This window comes from Terrapene carolina, unplaced genomic scaffold, assembly GCF_002925995.2.
Source record: "Terrapene carolina triunguis isolate 2854851 unplaced genomic scaffold, T_m_triunguis-2.0 Scaffold35022, whole genome shotgun sequence".
NCBI classification, from domain to species: Eukaryota; Metazoa; Chordata; order Testudines; family Emydidae; genus Terrapene; species Terrapene triunguis.
Window position 1 is genome coordinate 983517 of NW_020699373.1, and position 15719 is coordinate 999235.

General features: G+C 38.8%; 1 protein-coding gene across 1 annotated transcript in view; it reads left to right on the plus strand.

Annotated features, from left to right (window-relative positions):
- The window catches only part of LOC113405291 (receptor-type tyrosine-protein phosphatase delta), a 173087-nt gene that overhangs the window by 142008 nt on the left and 15360 nt on the right, over positions 1–15719 (plus strand). The window contains exons 20-21 of the mRNA XM_029914316.1: positions 13805–14090; positions 14580–14758. Coding sequence (XP_029770176.1) covers positions 13805–14090; positions 14580–14758 — 465 coding nt within the window. The remainder of the gene's footprint in view (positions 1–13804; positions 14091–14579; positions 14759–15719) is intronic.

Consider the following 15719-nt stretch of genomic DNA (forward strand, 5'->3'; position numbering starts at 1 on the left):
ACTTGGCTTCTGTCTACAAATAATTTCTACTGAATAGGTCCTCTAGGAGATTAAAGATATTTCAGTGACTTAAATGACCTGAACCATATTAAAATGTAATAATTTATATAAGTTTGTTTAAACAAAAACAATATGTTTTCCACGTTATCTCAGTTCATCAATGCATTTTAGTGCTGATAATTATTGCCATATATTTATTATCATGTTCTACAAATCCTGTAATTTCCTTTGACTTATGCTGTAGTTTGGTATATTATTTGATCAGCAATCTCAATGAGTCATTTTATCCATATGTATTTAGTTAATTGGTTACTTTTTCCCCCGCTCATGTTTATATATAATATACTCTGTAAGGGAAAGGAAATCTGACTGCTTGCAGCTGAGTCTGGTAAAAGAGAAAATTAGGTTCTATCAGAGCCAACAGCTGTCCATAATGAATTCTGAACTAAAATTACTAGTGAAGAAAAGAATCTAGCCATCTGCAGGAAATGTGAAAATATTTTTATAACCTAATAGCTGAGATCTGGATAAGAGTACCACTGAGATTTCCCAGCTGTACCTACAGTGTATTCCCAAATATCCATGGACACATAGTACACTGGAACACATTGCATCAGCTTGGCTACACAACATTTTTGGCTGCACTTGCACGGGCTGTATTTTGATCTAAAGTAATCAGCATGAAAGTCCTCTTTTTCAAATCGATTTCCTGTGCCTCTAGAAATAAAATGCAGCTTTAAAAATAGTTCTGTTATCTTTGTATGGAGGCTTTCCAATCAGTGTTCCAATGCTTGAATATTTTCCTTTTATTTTTAAAAAACAATTATAAATACTTCAGGATCCTGTTATTTGGAATCAGATTTTTGTCCTATTGTTCCTTCCAATTGAATTGTGCATTGTGTGGTGTTTGTTTAGTTTTGACACCTGATTTTTATTATAATGGTATTCTAGTTTATTTTATGGTTGTTCTGACACTGATAAAATATTGCTACAAAAAATTCCATGCTTTTCTGGAGGTAATTTGCCCCATATAATAACTCAGAAATTTTCAGATCCTATGGAAAGAGAGAAATTAAAGTGCAACCACGCGATGATCCACCACAGTTAAGAAATGAGAAATGTTTAGGGTTATTAAGCATGGTGGGCCTGATTCTCCACTGTGACACACCAGTTTTATATCAGTATAACTCCAATGAAATAATGGTGTAATGGAGAGAACCAGGTCCTGTGGGACAAATTCTGTCATTGGCAGATTATCCACATGGGCATCTAAAAAAGATATTTATCCATTTCACTTTTTTAGCATTCTGGCTAAGAAAACACGCCAATATGGCATGCTACTGTCAGATTATAAGAGTTCATCAGGGAAGTTGTGTGCTTTGCATACAATCGCTATCTTATTTTGTTTTATCTGTCTGTTAGCATCATCAATGTATCAGAGCAGTCACAAATTTTCAACCAAATCTCAGGCTGCAAGATGGTATTTCTTTCTTCCTTTGAAATGCTGCTAGATTTTTGTGTGTCAGTCATTCAACCTATGTTATTAACAAAAGGTAAAGAAATATCTTGTGAAATTGAGATCCAAAATTCCTGCCCCTCTGAACCTGTTCATGAACACTGTCAACTCCAAGCTTCCTGCTAATTGTAGGTATTATTCAGGTTTGTAGAGTGAGATGGTACGTATCTACACTTTGAGCTAGAGGTGTGATTTCCAGTTCAAGGAGACATACTTGCCCTAGCTCTGATCAAGCTAGTATGCTAAAAACAGAGTGCCGCCGCCGCAGTTTAGCCACCCCAACTGTGTGCCAGTATGGATGGGTACGTACTCAAGGTGTCTAGGAGCTCACACTGGCGCGGCTATGCTATTTTTAGCATGCTAGCTTGAGCAGAGTTAGCACAAGTATGTCTCCTTGAGCTGGAAATCACCTTGTGACCCGAGGTGCCTAGGGTAGCCCTCACTAAAAATGCCAAGGTCAGGGCAGGCTGCAAAAAGGAGAGCAGATTCTCTCCAAACTGGAGGTTAACACTGAAGTTAGATTCACCAACCAGTCACAAACTGTGCTCCTGATCTCCCGCACTGGTTATCAAGAAGCTGAAAAAAGAAATCACAAAGCCCGCTTTACTGCCTTCCAGTTCTCTGGCTCCCGATCAGCATATAGGTCCAGTAAAGTGAGAAGTTATGTATAACTCTGCTCACTATATAAAATGCTCTTCTGATCCCCAAAGGACCAGGCACATTACCAGACCAATAGTAGTTGGATCTTACCCAAAATACCACACTGCCAGCCAGTCCTTTAGCATCTAAAACTAAAGGTTGTATTATAAAAGAAAAGAAAGAGAAGCTAATTGTTAAATGGTCAAAGCAATCAGATACATGTGACTTCAGAGTCCATATATCAGATTCTTAGCAGTATTGGTGAGTTTGCTGGCTTGAAAGTTCCTTTGGAATGCATCGAAAGCTTGGATAGGTGATTCAGTCCTTTGTTCAGAGCTTCAGTTTGTAGAGAGCAACAGAGGGTCCTGTGGCACCTTTAAGACTAACAGAAGTATTGGGAGCATAAGCTTTCGTGGGTAAGAACCTCACGCCCCTCTGATACTAGTTTGTAGAGAAGTTATTCCAGAAGTGAGAAGCAGGACTGAAGATACAATGGAGAAGATGCAGCTACCTTTTTATATCCTTACCATGTGGTTTGTACATCATTTGTCCCAAACACAAGATCAGAGCACATGGGCATGGAAAAGCCCTTGGAGTTTCCTGTCCTGACAAACAAGTATCGGGGGTAGCCATGTTATAGTCTGTATCCACAAAAACAACAAGGAGTCCGGTGGCACCTTAAAGACTAACAGATTTATTTCGGCATAAGTTTTCGTGGGTAAAAAACCTCACTTCTTCAAATGACAGGCATGTCCCTACATATCCTGCTGACTCATAGGTGTAACCCCTGCCTTTTCTCAATGGGCTCATTGTACAGCTGATTGTCCTTCATGAGCCATTAAGCAGGCTAGATACTGCTGATGCCCATCTGTCGGGGTGTTACCCAGAAACACAGCACACGTTTGATATACAAATATATTTATAACTCACAATACAAAAATGAAACATACATATAAATGTGATTATCATATTTAGCCAATTATAACTTTTCTTATATGCCATATCTTGTAAGATCCATTGCAATTTTTTTAATATTGGTATCAATAATATTATAAATGGTCACTCATATTCCATACAGCATCTCACACACACCCAGCTCGAAGTGCAGCATACCTTAAAGTAGGCTGAGTCCAAGTCATTTAGGACTTCGGAAAAGACCAGGATTTTTGAATGATATCCAGTACTGAACAGAATGCTGATGTGGCTTGGGGAACCCCGGAGCAATGAATTTTCATATTGGCCCATGCACAAGGAACACAAGGTCATCACTTTGACTGGATCTTCAAAACACATCCCTCTTTTTCACTCATGTGCTAATTTCCCGTAGAGGCAGGAATAGCTGGGCAATGGCCATTCCTGCATTAGCTATGGAGAAGATGTAGTGCTGCGTATGTGCATGTTACTGTCACCAAAGCCCACAATGAAATCCAGTGATGGACAGAAGTTTGAAAAAGGGACTGGAGACATCCTTGCAAATATTCTGCTGTCTCTGAAGTGCACAAGGAAAATAGAGCAATTGCTGCCAGACTCCAGAAGCATATGTTGTACTCACTCACTTTTCCCCACTGTCCTAATCTTCACTTTTATTTATTGAGAATTTGATCACCATTATATTTCTCTCATAACTTACCCATAGACGGTCATCATCCGAATTTTACAACTGCTCATGAGTAGATTTGTATACTGTTGGAAGACACTAATCATATTCAGGTGCATTTTCAAATTTATTTTACAGATCAGATTCCCTTTTAAAGCTCAAAGTTAGTGAATTCAGATCTTTATTTCACTCTTCATTGGAATGCATAATCACAATAATGCTTTAGGAATGTATCCTATAGATATACACCTCTACCTCGACATAACGCTGTCTGTCCTCAGGAGCCAAAAAATCTTACCGTGTTATAGGTGAAACCGCGTTATATCGAACTTGCTTTGATCCACTGGAGTGCGCAGCCCTGCCCCCCCGGAGCACTGCTTTACCACGTTATATCCAAATTCGTGTTATATCGGGTCGCGTTATATCGGGGTAGAGGTGTATAATGTAAAAATGTATGCCGAAACTCACCAAATCTTATGGGGAAAATAGTATTTTTTTAAAATAAAGCTCCTTTTATTTGATACTACATACAGAATACAACACATTAGAATATATAATATTTTATTTAAACATACAGGAAGATTCAAGGAGGGCATTTGTGGACTGTACCAGTTTGAAGATATAAGTTCACACACAAATCCTTATTGTACAAGTAAAACACCATTTCTGCTCAGACTGCTAGAGAAACTTCACTTCCGATTCCGATCTTTCTTTTTCTGAATAATTGCAGGAATCATGTAATGCTTTTGATTCACTTTACAAAGTGCTTGTATACAATCTTCTATAAGAACTGAGATTTAATTAAAACACATGGAGGACTGATTTATTTAAAAGCAACAATCAATTTTGTGAAGAAAACAGAGGTAAGAGAAAAACAAGAGGCCTGAAACTGGAGTTCGTGGACTTTTGTTTTTTGATACTCTACAATGTTTTTCACTCTATTCCATCGTGCTAGCACACTTGGCAAGAGCTCGTTCTTCCTCCAAGGCTGATATTTTGAGGAAGGAAGCGTGAATAAGTAATCATGCAATATTAATCCAAATCTGCAAATCACACAAGAATGAGAAGTCTCTCCAAATCTACATTCATGCATGAATCAAGACAAAAAGCAATCATACAAACTCCCTCCAAGAAATCATACAGAAACCTTTCAGATCTGATTGCTACACTAAACATAACCGAAGGTAAACAGATGCCACATTTTTAAAGTTTGCTCATTTAGGATAATCTGTGGCTCTGATACTTGTTATTTCATATGATATTCTCCTTCAATCCATTATTTGAATGAAATGCTTATTTGTTGTTTTTGCTTCCATATTAGAAGAGTATTTGAATAATACATCTTCGATAACCTGTAGATCAGGGGTTGGCAACCTTTCAGAAGTGGTATGCCAAGTCTTCATTTATTCACTCTAATTTAAGGTTTCGCGTGTCAGTAATACATTTTAACGTTTTTAGAAGGTCTCTTTCTATAAGTCTATAATATATAACTAAACTATTGTTATGTAAAGTAAATAAGGTTTTTAAAATGTTTAAGAAGCTTCATTTAAAATTAAATTAAAATGCAGAGCCCCCCAGACCGGTGTCCAGAACCTGGGCAGTGTGAGTGCCACTGAATATCAGCTCATGTGCCACCTTCAGCACGCGTGCCATAGATTGCCTACCCCTGCTGTAGATAGTCTCTAATGGTAATCACCTATTGGCTAGGTTTTGGGGGAGTTATTTCCCCCCTTATACTATGTAACTCTGCTATTCAAGTCCTTCATTCCTTAGGAGCTTTATAGGAATGAATCTGTGGTTCTGCAGGACTTAGGAGCTCTGCAGAGTTGAAACTAAAATTCCTACTGTATCCAAGGAGTTTGATTCAGTGATGTTATCTTAAGTGCAATTTTTTTTTTACTGACAGAAGCACCAAAAGTAAAAATACATTCTGTTCAGGGCCAACTCCAGGGTTTTGGCTGCCCCAAGCAGCCAAAGAAAACAAAACAAAACAAAACAAACAAAAAAAAAGCCGCGATCGCGATCTGAGGTGGCAAATCAGTGGGAGGTCCTTCGCTCCGAGCAGGAGTGAGGGACCGTCCGCGGAATTGCCGCCGAACAGCTGGACATGCCTCCCCGCTCCGAAGTGGCCGCCCCAAGCACCTGCTTGGTAAGCTGGTGCCTGGAGCCAGCCCTGATTCTGTTGCACTAATTATATTATGAACCACAAGTTTTTGAATTTCTGTTGCGTACCACTTACTCTATGCATTTACTTAGTGGTGGAATCTCATCACTTTTAATTTAATAAATTAATATTTAAACAGTTATGTCCCGGATCAGGCCTTTTCAAGCGACTTCAAAATTATTAGAGAAAAAGCTAAACATATTTTTCTTTATGATTTATACTTTTTAAAAAATAAAATCCGATCAGGCAACTTCTTCTTTTTGAGATGGGCGCCAGGGGATGGATCATTTGATGATTACCTGTTCTGTTCATTCCCTGTGACGCACCTGGCATTGGCCACTGTCGGAAAACAGGATACTGGGCTAGATGGACTTTGGTCTGACCCAGTATGGAGGTTTTTATGTTAAATGTACAGAGCTGAACAGGGGAGCTCCTGTGGAATGTACCAAACTCCTGAGGAATACAGGTCACCTCCTGCATGTTTTTGCACTTCTGCAAGACCTTCACCACAAAGATCTGTGCTTATATGTGGGGGTAAATGTGTTTAAAGAGCCTAATGAATTTCAAGAGCACACAGAAGCCTTCTAAAGACTGAAAGAAAAATCTTCAGAAAGCTCACATAAGGGATGGAGGTCCAAGGTTAGCTTGGATTTAAGAGTCTCCTGTACTCCATCCAGATGCTTGTGAAAAGTCCTTGGGATCAGTAGGCTAGGCTTTGCCTACCATATTTTGAGTACAAAAGGATCTTTGCCTGTTCTGTGCTCTCCTGTGTGTCTTTTTTTTTTTTTTTTTTGTATCCGGTTTAAGAAACCTCACAAGCCTCCACTGGCAAAGATCATGTTTGTTTACAGTATAAAATAAAGGTGGGGGAAAAAAGGTAGTCCAGTGAACAATTAAACTTAAAAATTCCATGTCACGTTCCGCATGAGGCTGGTATTGTGCCATAATCACAAGGAGGAAAAAGAGCAGTCCCCGTTATCACAATCAATTTTATGTACTTTCAGTTCATAAACACCAGTCTCATTCTATCTGAAACTGTAATATTCAATCAGATTATCCCTTGATATATGTCAAGAATGTCCTAAATGATTTTTGGTCTATATTTCACTCTCTTTGTTTCCAATTAAATGATCTGTAAAATTTAGTAATTACATTGTCTTCCTTTGCCAGATCACTGAAGTATCAATAAAGGGTCAGCATTAAAACAACAACAAATTAATCATAAAAGCCAACCTGTTACAATGATTTTAGTGTAGAATGGCCCCCTTATGCCTCTTAATTTTCCTTTTTCGTGCACTGTAACTGCATCGCATCACGGGACATTAAGCATATTTCCACTCGTGGGACTGACTCAGTCATGTTTTTAGAAATTGAAAACAAATGTTGTAACTGGATGAATGATAAAATTGAAGCAATAACAATTTCCTGGTAGGCATGCTTGTTTAATGGATTGCATCGTCTTTCAGCATGTAAACATTGCAGTGGCTATCACTAACTAAATTAAGATGTTTTTGTTTCCACTTTTAAGTTTGGCAGTAATTTCACATGCTACAAAAGAGCTTAAGGAAGTGACAATAAATGTTGAGAGTTTATTTGTGCTCATTAGCTGAATCATCCCCGTAGTGGATAGTAACTAGAAAAGATTACTTTGCTTTTGGAGTATGGGTGCAAACATAACGCCCAGTCCTGTGAAGTGCTGAGTGCTTTTCCCTTGTTTAATTAGGCCTCAGTGAGAGCTGAGGTTGCTTAGTACTTTGTAGCATTGGGTCCATGATTATGTATTTGTCCTGCCTGGAAAAAATGAATCCTCTCCCCTTTCATTCTTGCTTAGAGATTTCAAAATATAATAAATGGATTGAACTGTGGGGGCTTCAGCCTGCAGCTGATGTTTTCATACTGTATTCTAAGACATGAGAGAATCAGCCTGGGTGCTTAGCAACCAGGACAACGAAAAGAAGATCAAATAGAGATGGTTTATCAGTTGTGCTGTTCTTATCGTGTTTGTGGTTTGAAGGCTGTTGAAATGATGCAAAACAAAAAGCACAAACAGCGTTCTGTTATTATCACCATGATGTGGAACGTAGTTCTTCAGGATCAAAGAGAAATGCATTCTCCTCCGGAATTCTAATCCTTCAACTTGAGTCACGCAACACATTTTGATACTGCTGGGCAAAATAAAATGAAAATAATTAAATAAAAGAAATGAAGGTTGGTAAGGAAATTTGGTGTTTCAGCCAAAAACATAGCTCCCACAAAACACGCACGCACAAGGATTCCCACAGTTCAAATTCTTCATGATCAAATAACAGTGATTAATGTAATTTCTGGGTAATTGTGGTCAAATTTAAATGTCAGCAGGGTGTGTCACATCTAGTTATAAAACTCCTTTTTGTCTTTGAAGTCATTAACAAAGATACAATAGATGTTTGTTTTCAGAGGGTTGTAACTGAAGTAGAGGGTGTTTCTGCTTAGGTTATAGATTTAAGTTAATAGATATAAAAATATACTTCTTTTTGAAAAAGACAGATTCAAATAGTAGCATTTATATGGTAATTTTTGAAAGAAAAGTAAATTATAATTGACCCACATTCCCGTGCCCTGAGTTTCAGCCTCAAATATGGTATCAGGAAAGTTTAAAATCCTTGGAAAAGTCACAGATCATGTTACCTGAAGATGAAATGAAATATTGTCTCAAACATCAATTCCTTTTCTTTTACAAGTAGAGTGCAGCTTAAGTAGAAAGCTATGCCTTTTAGAAACTATTTAGAGAATACATGAAAATGTTTTTCTTAATACTAAGCCTCTCTGCTTAATTTTTTGGTTTTGGTTTTCTTGATTACTGTATTTGTTTGAGCAGGTTGTAATATAACCTACACCCCTTTTTAGGAAGAAATAGACAGACTTGTACATAGTGTTATGTAATAACCCTGTTTATACAATGTTATTTTTAATTGTTTTCTCCCTTTCTGTTTCCAAGGGCTCATATGCAGCATCTCAACTAGAGAGTTACTCTTATTTTAAAATCAGATTCAGATTTCTAACATGTCAAAAGTCAGGCATGTTCAGAAAAAAAGTTTAGATTTGGCCCATTATAAATAAAAGGGGGTACTGGCAAGATTCAGATCTTGCCCTGGGCTCAGATTGTAAACATTCCAGAAATTAGAGATGTGTAAGATCTAGTATTTTTGGTTGGGTTCCTCTCTTAACCCACCTGGGATTTCATTCTCAGTGGTGAAGTTTCAAGATTCTTAAATGGTCACTCATCACACAGCACTTTCTACACTGCCTGTATTTTCTGTGGCCAACCTCTTTGAATCAGGAGGGTCTTGATATCATGACCAGATATTGTTGAACACAACCCTATGATTTGGTGGTTTCCACAGGAACTAATCAGCATAGCTTTAATGTTGAGGGTGTATACCCACAGAATGGTGTTTGTTATAAGTGGAGGACTGGATAGGACTTCTGCCATTGTTTAGGAAGTTGATATTCCTTGGAGTTATGTCTGTGAGGATCAGTCTGGGGTGTCTGAAAACACAGTGTGGCATAGCACCATGAGACACTGACGTGTTAAGGTGTCTGTACTGCACCAGGAAAGGGGAGGAGCAAAGTCTCTGAGTGCTATGTAGTGACATGGCACTCTAACAGAGTTCAGAACCTAGGCATGGGAGAGGGAGTGGACTTGGGACACCTTGATGCAGATGGAGGCATTGGCACCTTGAAGATAAATGCCTCGTTACCTTGAGGCTGGTAAACACATCAGGGCCTCAAAGCAGATGGATATATTGGAGCCTCATTGTAGTTCAGCCCATTTGCACCTTTGAATACTCAGAACACCTTGAGGTAGATAAATAGTTGCTGGATAAACCTTGCTGAGGATGAACATGTCAGCAATCTAGTGTGGATGGATCTGGATGCATAGTGCCTCAACATTAACTGATATGTTGGTCCCTCAGTTCTTATAGTTGGGAATATTAGCATATTTACAAATTTTGATGCCTCCATGTGCTTGGATGAATCACAGCTTTGGAAAAGTTTGTGGCTTTCTGCCACTGGTCCAGGAATTACCTTCTACAGTGTAGTGGTTTGGTGACTATTCCTTTCTGACATGGATCTTACTATAATTGTGACCCATAGGCTATCTTACTGCAACAGTACACTCTATCCAGAGCTGCCCTTGAAAAACCATTTATAGATGTTAACACAACAGGTGAGCAGAGGTAGTGAAAAATGCCTGCTCTAATTAAAAGGCAGAGTTTTACCTGGGTGGTTGTTTGACCCAATAATGGCCAGCGGGTTGTTTAAGGTCTGTAAGTGCCAGGGTAACCTTGTGTGTCTCATATGAAAAGTGATCCGTCATCCAGCAGCACAGTTCTCACAAACACTGTGCTGGAGCATTAGCTCAATTCTGAGCGAGAGGGGAAATAGCCAGACCTTGAATTAGTAGTGACACTTCCGCTATCTTACCATCCAAATTCTCATTTAGCCTAATTTGCTTAGCTTCTAAAATTTGACATAATTGCAGCACGAGGAAGTAGGTACCAACGACTGAGTATTTGTGTTACTAATTATTAGTAAAATTCATTTTGCATTTAAAGAAATATGGATTACTCTACATATCTTAGAAAATCACACACTCTTCAGCTTTTTTACTGGTTATTTGCACAATCAAAACAGATGCAAAAAGCCACAATCATAGGACCTGTGATGCAAATGCTAAGTGTTTTGTAATCCACAATCACAGTCAGTCTCTGCTGATTGCTGCAAGCAAGAGTGGCTCCTGAATTAGAAAATTATGGTTTAAATCTTCATGTAAACCTGCCAGGCCAGTGGGTGCCATTTGCTGTGATTTTCTTGCAAGTCCGCAGAAAAGAGCCTTGCAAAGATTAAAACAGCTCAAGCTTGCTGGAGTGCATAACTCTTACTGAACCAAGGTGAATGAATTCCCTGTTAGCTAATGAAGTTATGGCCTGTTCCATCTTCCTGGAAACCTCATCTGATCAATATCAGCCCCAAATCTCAAGTGATCCCCAAAGTAGCATATGACAAAATAGAGATTGGCGGGTTTGGTGTGTTAGCACAAGATTTCTGTTGTAGTTGTTTGGAAGGTCTACCTTCGGAAACAGGTAACTGGTGTACAGAAATGTTTGTTTAATGATATCTAAGACAAGTGGAATCTGACTGACAAGAATTTTCTCATGGGTGAATAAAACAACTTTATATTCTGTACTTTTTTTTTATCTGAGTTACAAGCAGAACCAGTTTGTTGATAACTCACAGGATTTCATAGCTCTTTATAAGGATAAAGAATTTTGACAACTTTCTGTTTTGCCATTAGTTATGGTAGTTAAGACGTCATTAAAAGACTGTATTTCTTAGGTAATTGACCTGGAGAGTTTGGGATTGTATTTTTTTTATTAACATGTCTCAGTTTAAGATCACCCTTAAATTATCTCGGAGGGTATGTCTACAATACAAAAATAAACAAACAAACAAAAACCAACAACAACGAGGAAGCAAGCCTCAGAGCCCAGGTCAACTGGTTCAGGCTCACAGGGCTAAAAACAGCAGCGTAGACGTTCCCACCTGAAACCCAATGAGAGGGGTGAGTTGCAGAGCCTGGGCTCCAGCCCAAGCGGGAACAGCTATGCTGCTATTTGTAGCCCCATTGGGGTTGCCAACTTTGGTTGGATGAATTCCTGGAGATGTCATCAGATGACATAATCTTTAATTACTGGAGACTCCAGAACAATCCTGGAGGGTTGGCAACCCTAGGCCCCATCGTGAGCCCCAGGAGCCTGAAGCACTTGACTAGAACTCTAAGACTGACTGCTGCAGTGTTCCTTTTTTTTTTTTTGAGGCTCCGGAGGGTTGTAGACTCTTGTTTGCTATGCTCCCTTCTGAATCTCGTGCCTGCGGCGTAGAAGCAAGAGTGTAGGATTATTAGGATAAATCTTCAAAGGGCTGAGGCCTAGCATTCCTTTTCACAGGCATGATCTGAGCCCACAAAAAATGAATTTACAGGTACAATGTACACCTCTATGTAATTTTCTCCTATAGTCGTATAGCTAAAGTCATAATATCCAAATTTGCTCACATAGTTGAACTGAGGGTCCATATATTGTGGGTCTAAATTGTGCCTACAAAAGGCAATCATCCTTTTGAAAAATTGACCTATTACATCTACTACTTTCACCAAAAAACTTTCTGGTGAGTAATTTTCCTCTAGGCTTCAGTAATTGAGCCTCAAAGAACGTTAACCTTATTTAATAAACAAAGTCTGCAGTTCTGAGGACACTGCTTTCTGACCGTATGCTCTTCCTTTTCTCTTTCATACTTTCTCAGTGGGTCCTTTGGATCTGCTTATATCCTACTGCCATGCAACGGACTATGTATGGCCACTAGTAAAGTATCAAAGGAAGTCCTCTGAGTAATATCAATATCAAGATTTGAGCTTTACATTCTCTTCCCTCCCCCAATTGCCACTAGAGTCATAATATGGTAACCAATATACAGAATATAACACTGAACACTTTGGCTAAAGACAAGGTGATTTAAAAAAATTAAAGCCCTAAAATTTGGTACATTTTTGACAGCAGGGTTCATAAACCAAACTATTATTAAATGGATCTACTACTGAGCTGGTTTTAATTCTCTTCAACTGGACTTAATATTTTATGTGAAAGATCTCAGCTGCCTTTACCAAAACTCTCACTGTACCCTAGACTTCTCCTCACAATCTACCACCCCATCCTAAAACAAAGAAAAAAAAGACTTTCTACTTCAGTGAAATTCACAGTTAATCACTTGCTATGCAGGGAACTAGGCAGTGGTGACTTCCGTGGCTTTGAAATGAAACCGGAGCCTGTGTGGTGCAGAAACATCCCAGCTCCCATTGAAGAAATGGAAGCTGTGGTCACTTAGAACCCCTCATGAAGTGCTCAGCACCTTGTAAAATGAGCTCCCCAGAGCAGGAGATTGCAGATCCTGTATGGTGAATATTGCGAACTCAGACTTGACTCTAACTGCATTTATTTAAACATGATTTTAGTTGTATCATCTAGTCCCTTTAAATTAATAATTATATATAACTATATATATATATATAGGGCCAGATCCTGGCCTCCATCAAGTCTGTTTTGTACTCCTCTGGAGATGCAAAGGAGATTTATATATGACCTGCTAATGATTTCCCAAGCATAGTGGTGCACAACTGGCATATAGCCAGTCCTGCCCCCCAACTCACAGCACCTGGTGAAATGGTCATGTTGGTGGCCTGGCTGGGTGAAGGGGTTGAGGCTAGTGCAAACTGCATCAAGATCCAACCCCAGGATCAGAGACTGAGTGGCATAAAGTTTACCTACAAGAGCAGCTTGGACAGAGTTAAGCGTTGGGTGCACAATATATAACATTCAGTTTTACTAACGAATGACTCTCTTCTTAATGAAATAGAGATGTCTTGAAAATAATGTAGCATTATAAAATAAAGCCTGAATTCTTTACATAATTGGAGAATGCCCTTAAAAACATATAACCTGTGATCATTGTCCCTTTTGGGGAAAAACAACGTTTGTAGAAGGTGTTTCTCTGTATTTATTTATTTTATTCCTGCCATCTTAGGGCCCAAGCCTTCAAGGGCCTCCTGTAAAGGGGTCAGTGCTTTCAGCTGCTTACCATGGGAGCTGAGGGAACTCAACTCTCTCAACAGTAGGGCCCCTTTATAGTAACTGGAGTTAATATTAATACAGGAGTGAACAGCCCAGAGTCACTCCCGTGTCTTAACTTTTGAAGCTATCTGAAGTGGATGTCATAAAAATATACAAATTGTGTGAAATTAAACATCCTTTTCCTTCACTTTTTTTGTATCCCATATTTGGTTCTCTTTTAGTGCTGGAGTCGGCAGGACTGGCTGCTTCATTGTAATAGATGCCATGTTAGAGAGAATAAAGCATGAAAAGACTGTAGATATTTATGGCCACGTAACTCTAATGAGAGCCCAGAGGAATTACATGGTTCAAACGGAGGACCAATACATCTTTATCCATGATGCACTGCTGGAAGCAGTGACATGTGGAAATACCGAAGTGCCAGCCAGAAATCTGTATGCATATATTCAGAAGCTGACACAGATAGAAACAGGAGAGAATGTCACAGGAATGGAACTGGAATTTAAGGTACTGTATGCAATAAGGAGATAAAAATATATTGGGGTAAATATTTTGTGGTGCTAAATCCTACACTAGTTGTTCCCAGGAACTTCAGGCTCTTTCTTGAGGCTAGAATTTCACAATTATGGGCTGGTATTTTGAAAAAGAAGGTTACATTTTTACACAGAATTTTTTAACCCTGATTAGTATCCAGACAAGGATCTTCCATAGAGCTTTTCCTTTATTGTTAGAAAAGGTTGGTATTCATGTTCATGACATCATTTAATATTTCTAATTTTTTTCATAAGTATAAATAGAATGTTAAAGATATACCATGGTATTAAAAAGCAGATTGTAAATATCTAGTTAGTACAATTAGAATGTAGGAAAATAACTATTTAAAATTAAAGGAATTTTTAATCAGCCAAAACAGAGATAATCAAATCAGAAATCAGACACTGAAATTGTTGGGTTTTGTCATTTCCCCCCCTCAATTTATTTTTCTCTGTTCAACAGCGTCTAGCTAGCTCTAAAGCTCATACTTCAAGATTCATCAGTGCCAATCTTCCATGTAATAAATTCAAAAATCGCCTTGTTAATATTATGCCATATGAATCAACGAGGGTATGTTTGCAGCCGATCCGAGGAGTAGAAGGCTCTGATTATATCAATGCCAGTTTTATTGATGGATACAGGTACTAAGTGTTGGTGTGTTGTGATGTGAACTGTTTAAAACCTTACAAAGTTTACATATACATTTATATAATGACAGTAAATTTCAACAAAATTCAGGACAGCACTATTTGTATGCATGACACCATTCCATGTTGGGTTTCATTTTTAATTAATGAATAATAGACTTGGAACTATTTTCTCACCTCTATGCACCTCACTGTGAAGGAAAAACTGTTTTTGGCAGAGAACTCTGTTTTAATAATCATGTCTAACTTCAAGCACAGGAGTACTCAGAAGCTTATATGCTAGGTTAGTCTTCTGCTTAAACACATAGTTAAATTGGGACCTCAATTTCTTCTGAGTGTTCCAGTAAGAGAGGCGGGGAAAGAAAAGACAGGGGATTTATCCCCCTAAAGCAGCAGATATCCTGAGATCTGTATGGATCTTGTTGTGAACCCATTAAGGCCAGGGCCTTGCACCAAAGCAGCCATTACCCACACACAGTTTCCAAACTCTCCCCTGAGCTACCACCGTTACAACATGTTTCCTCAGGAGCCAGCTGTCATTGGCTGATTAATCCAGCAGCTTCATTGCAAAGCCATGAATGATACCTGATGGTATCTGATGATAGAACAAGGAGTAATGGTCTCAGGTTGCAGTTGGGGAGGTTTAGGTTGGATTTTAGGAAAAACTTTTTCACTAGGAGGGTGGTGAAGCACTGGAATGGGTTACCTAGGGAGGTGGTGGAATCTCCTTCCTTAGAGGTTTTTAAGGTCAGGCTTGACACAGCCCTGGCTGGGATGATTTAGTTGGGGATTGGTTCTGCTTTGAGCAGGGGATTGGACAAGATGACCTCCTGAGGTCCCTTCCAACCCTGATATTCTATGATTCTATGAAGGGGATGCAGTAAATGCTAATGTTGCTTGGAGTAGTACTAACTTCCACTCCGATATGTTTGACTATCCACTGAGTCAGCATGCT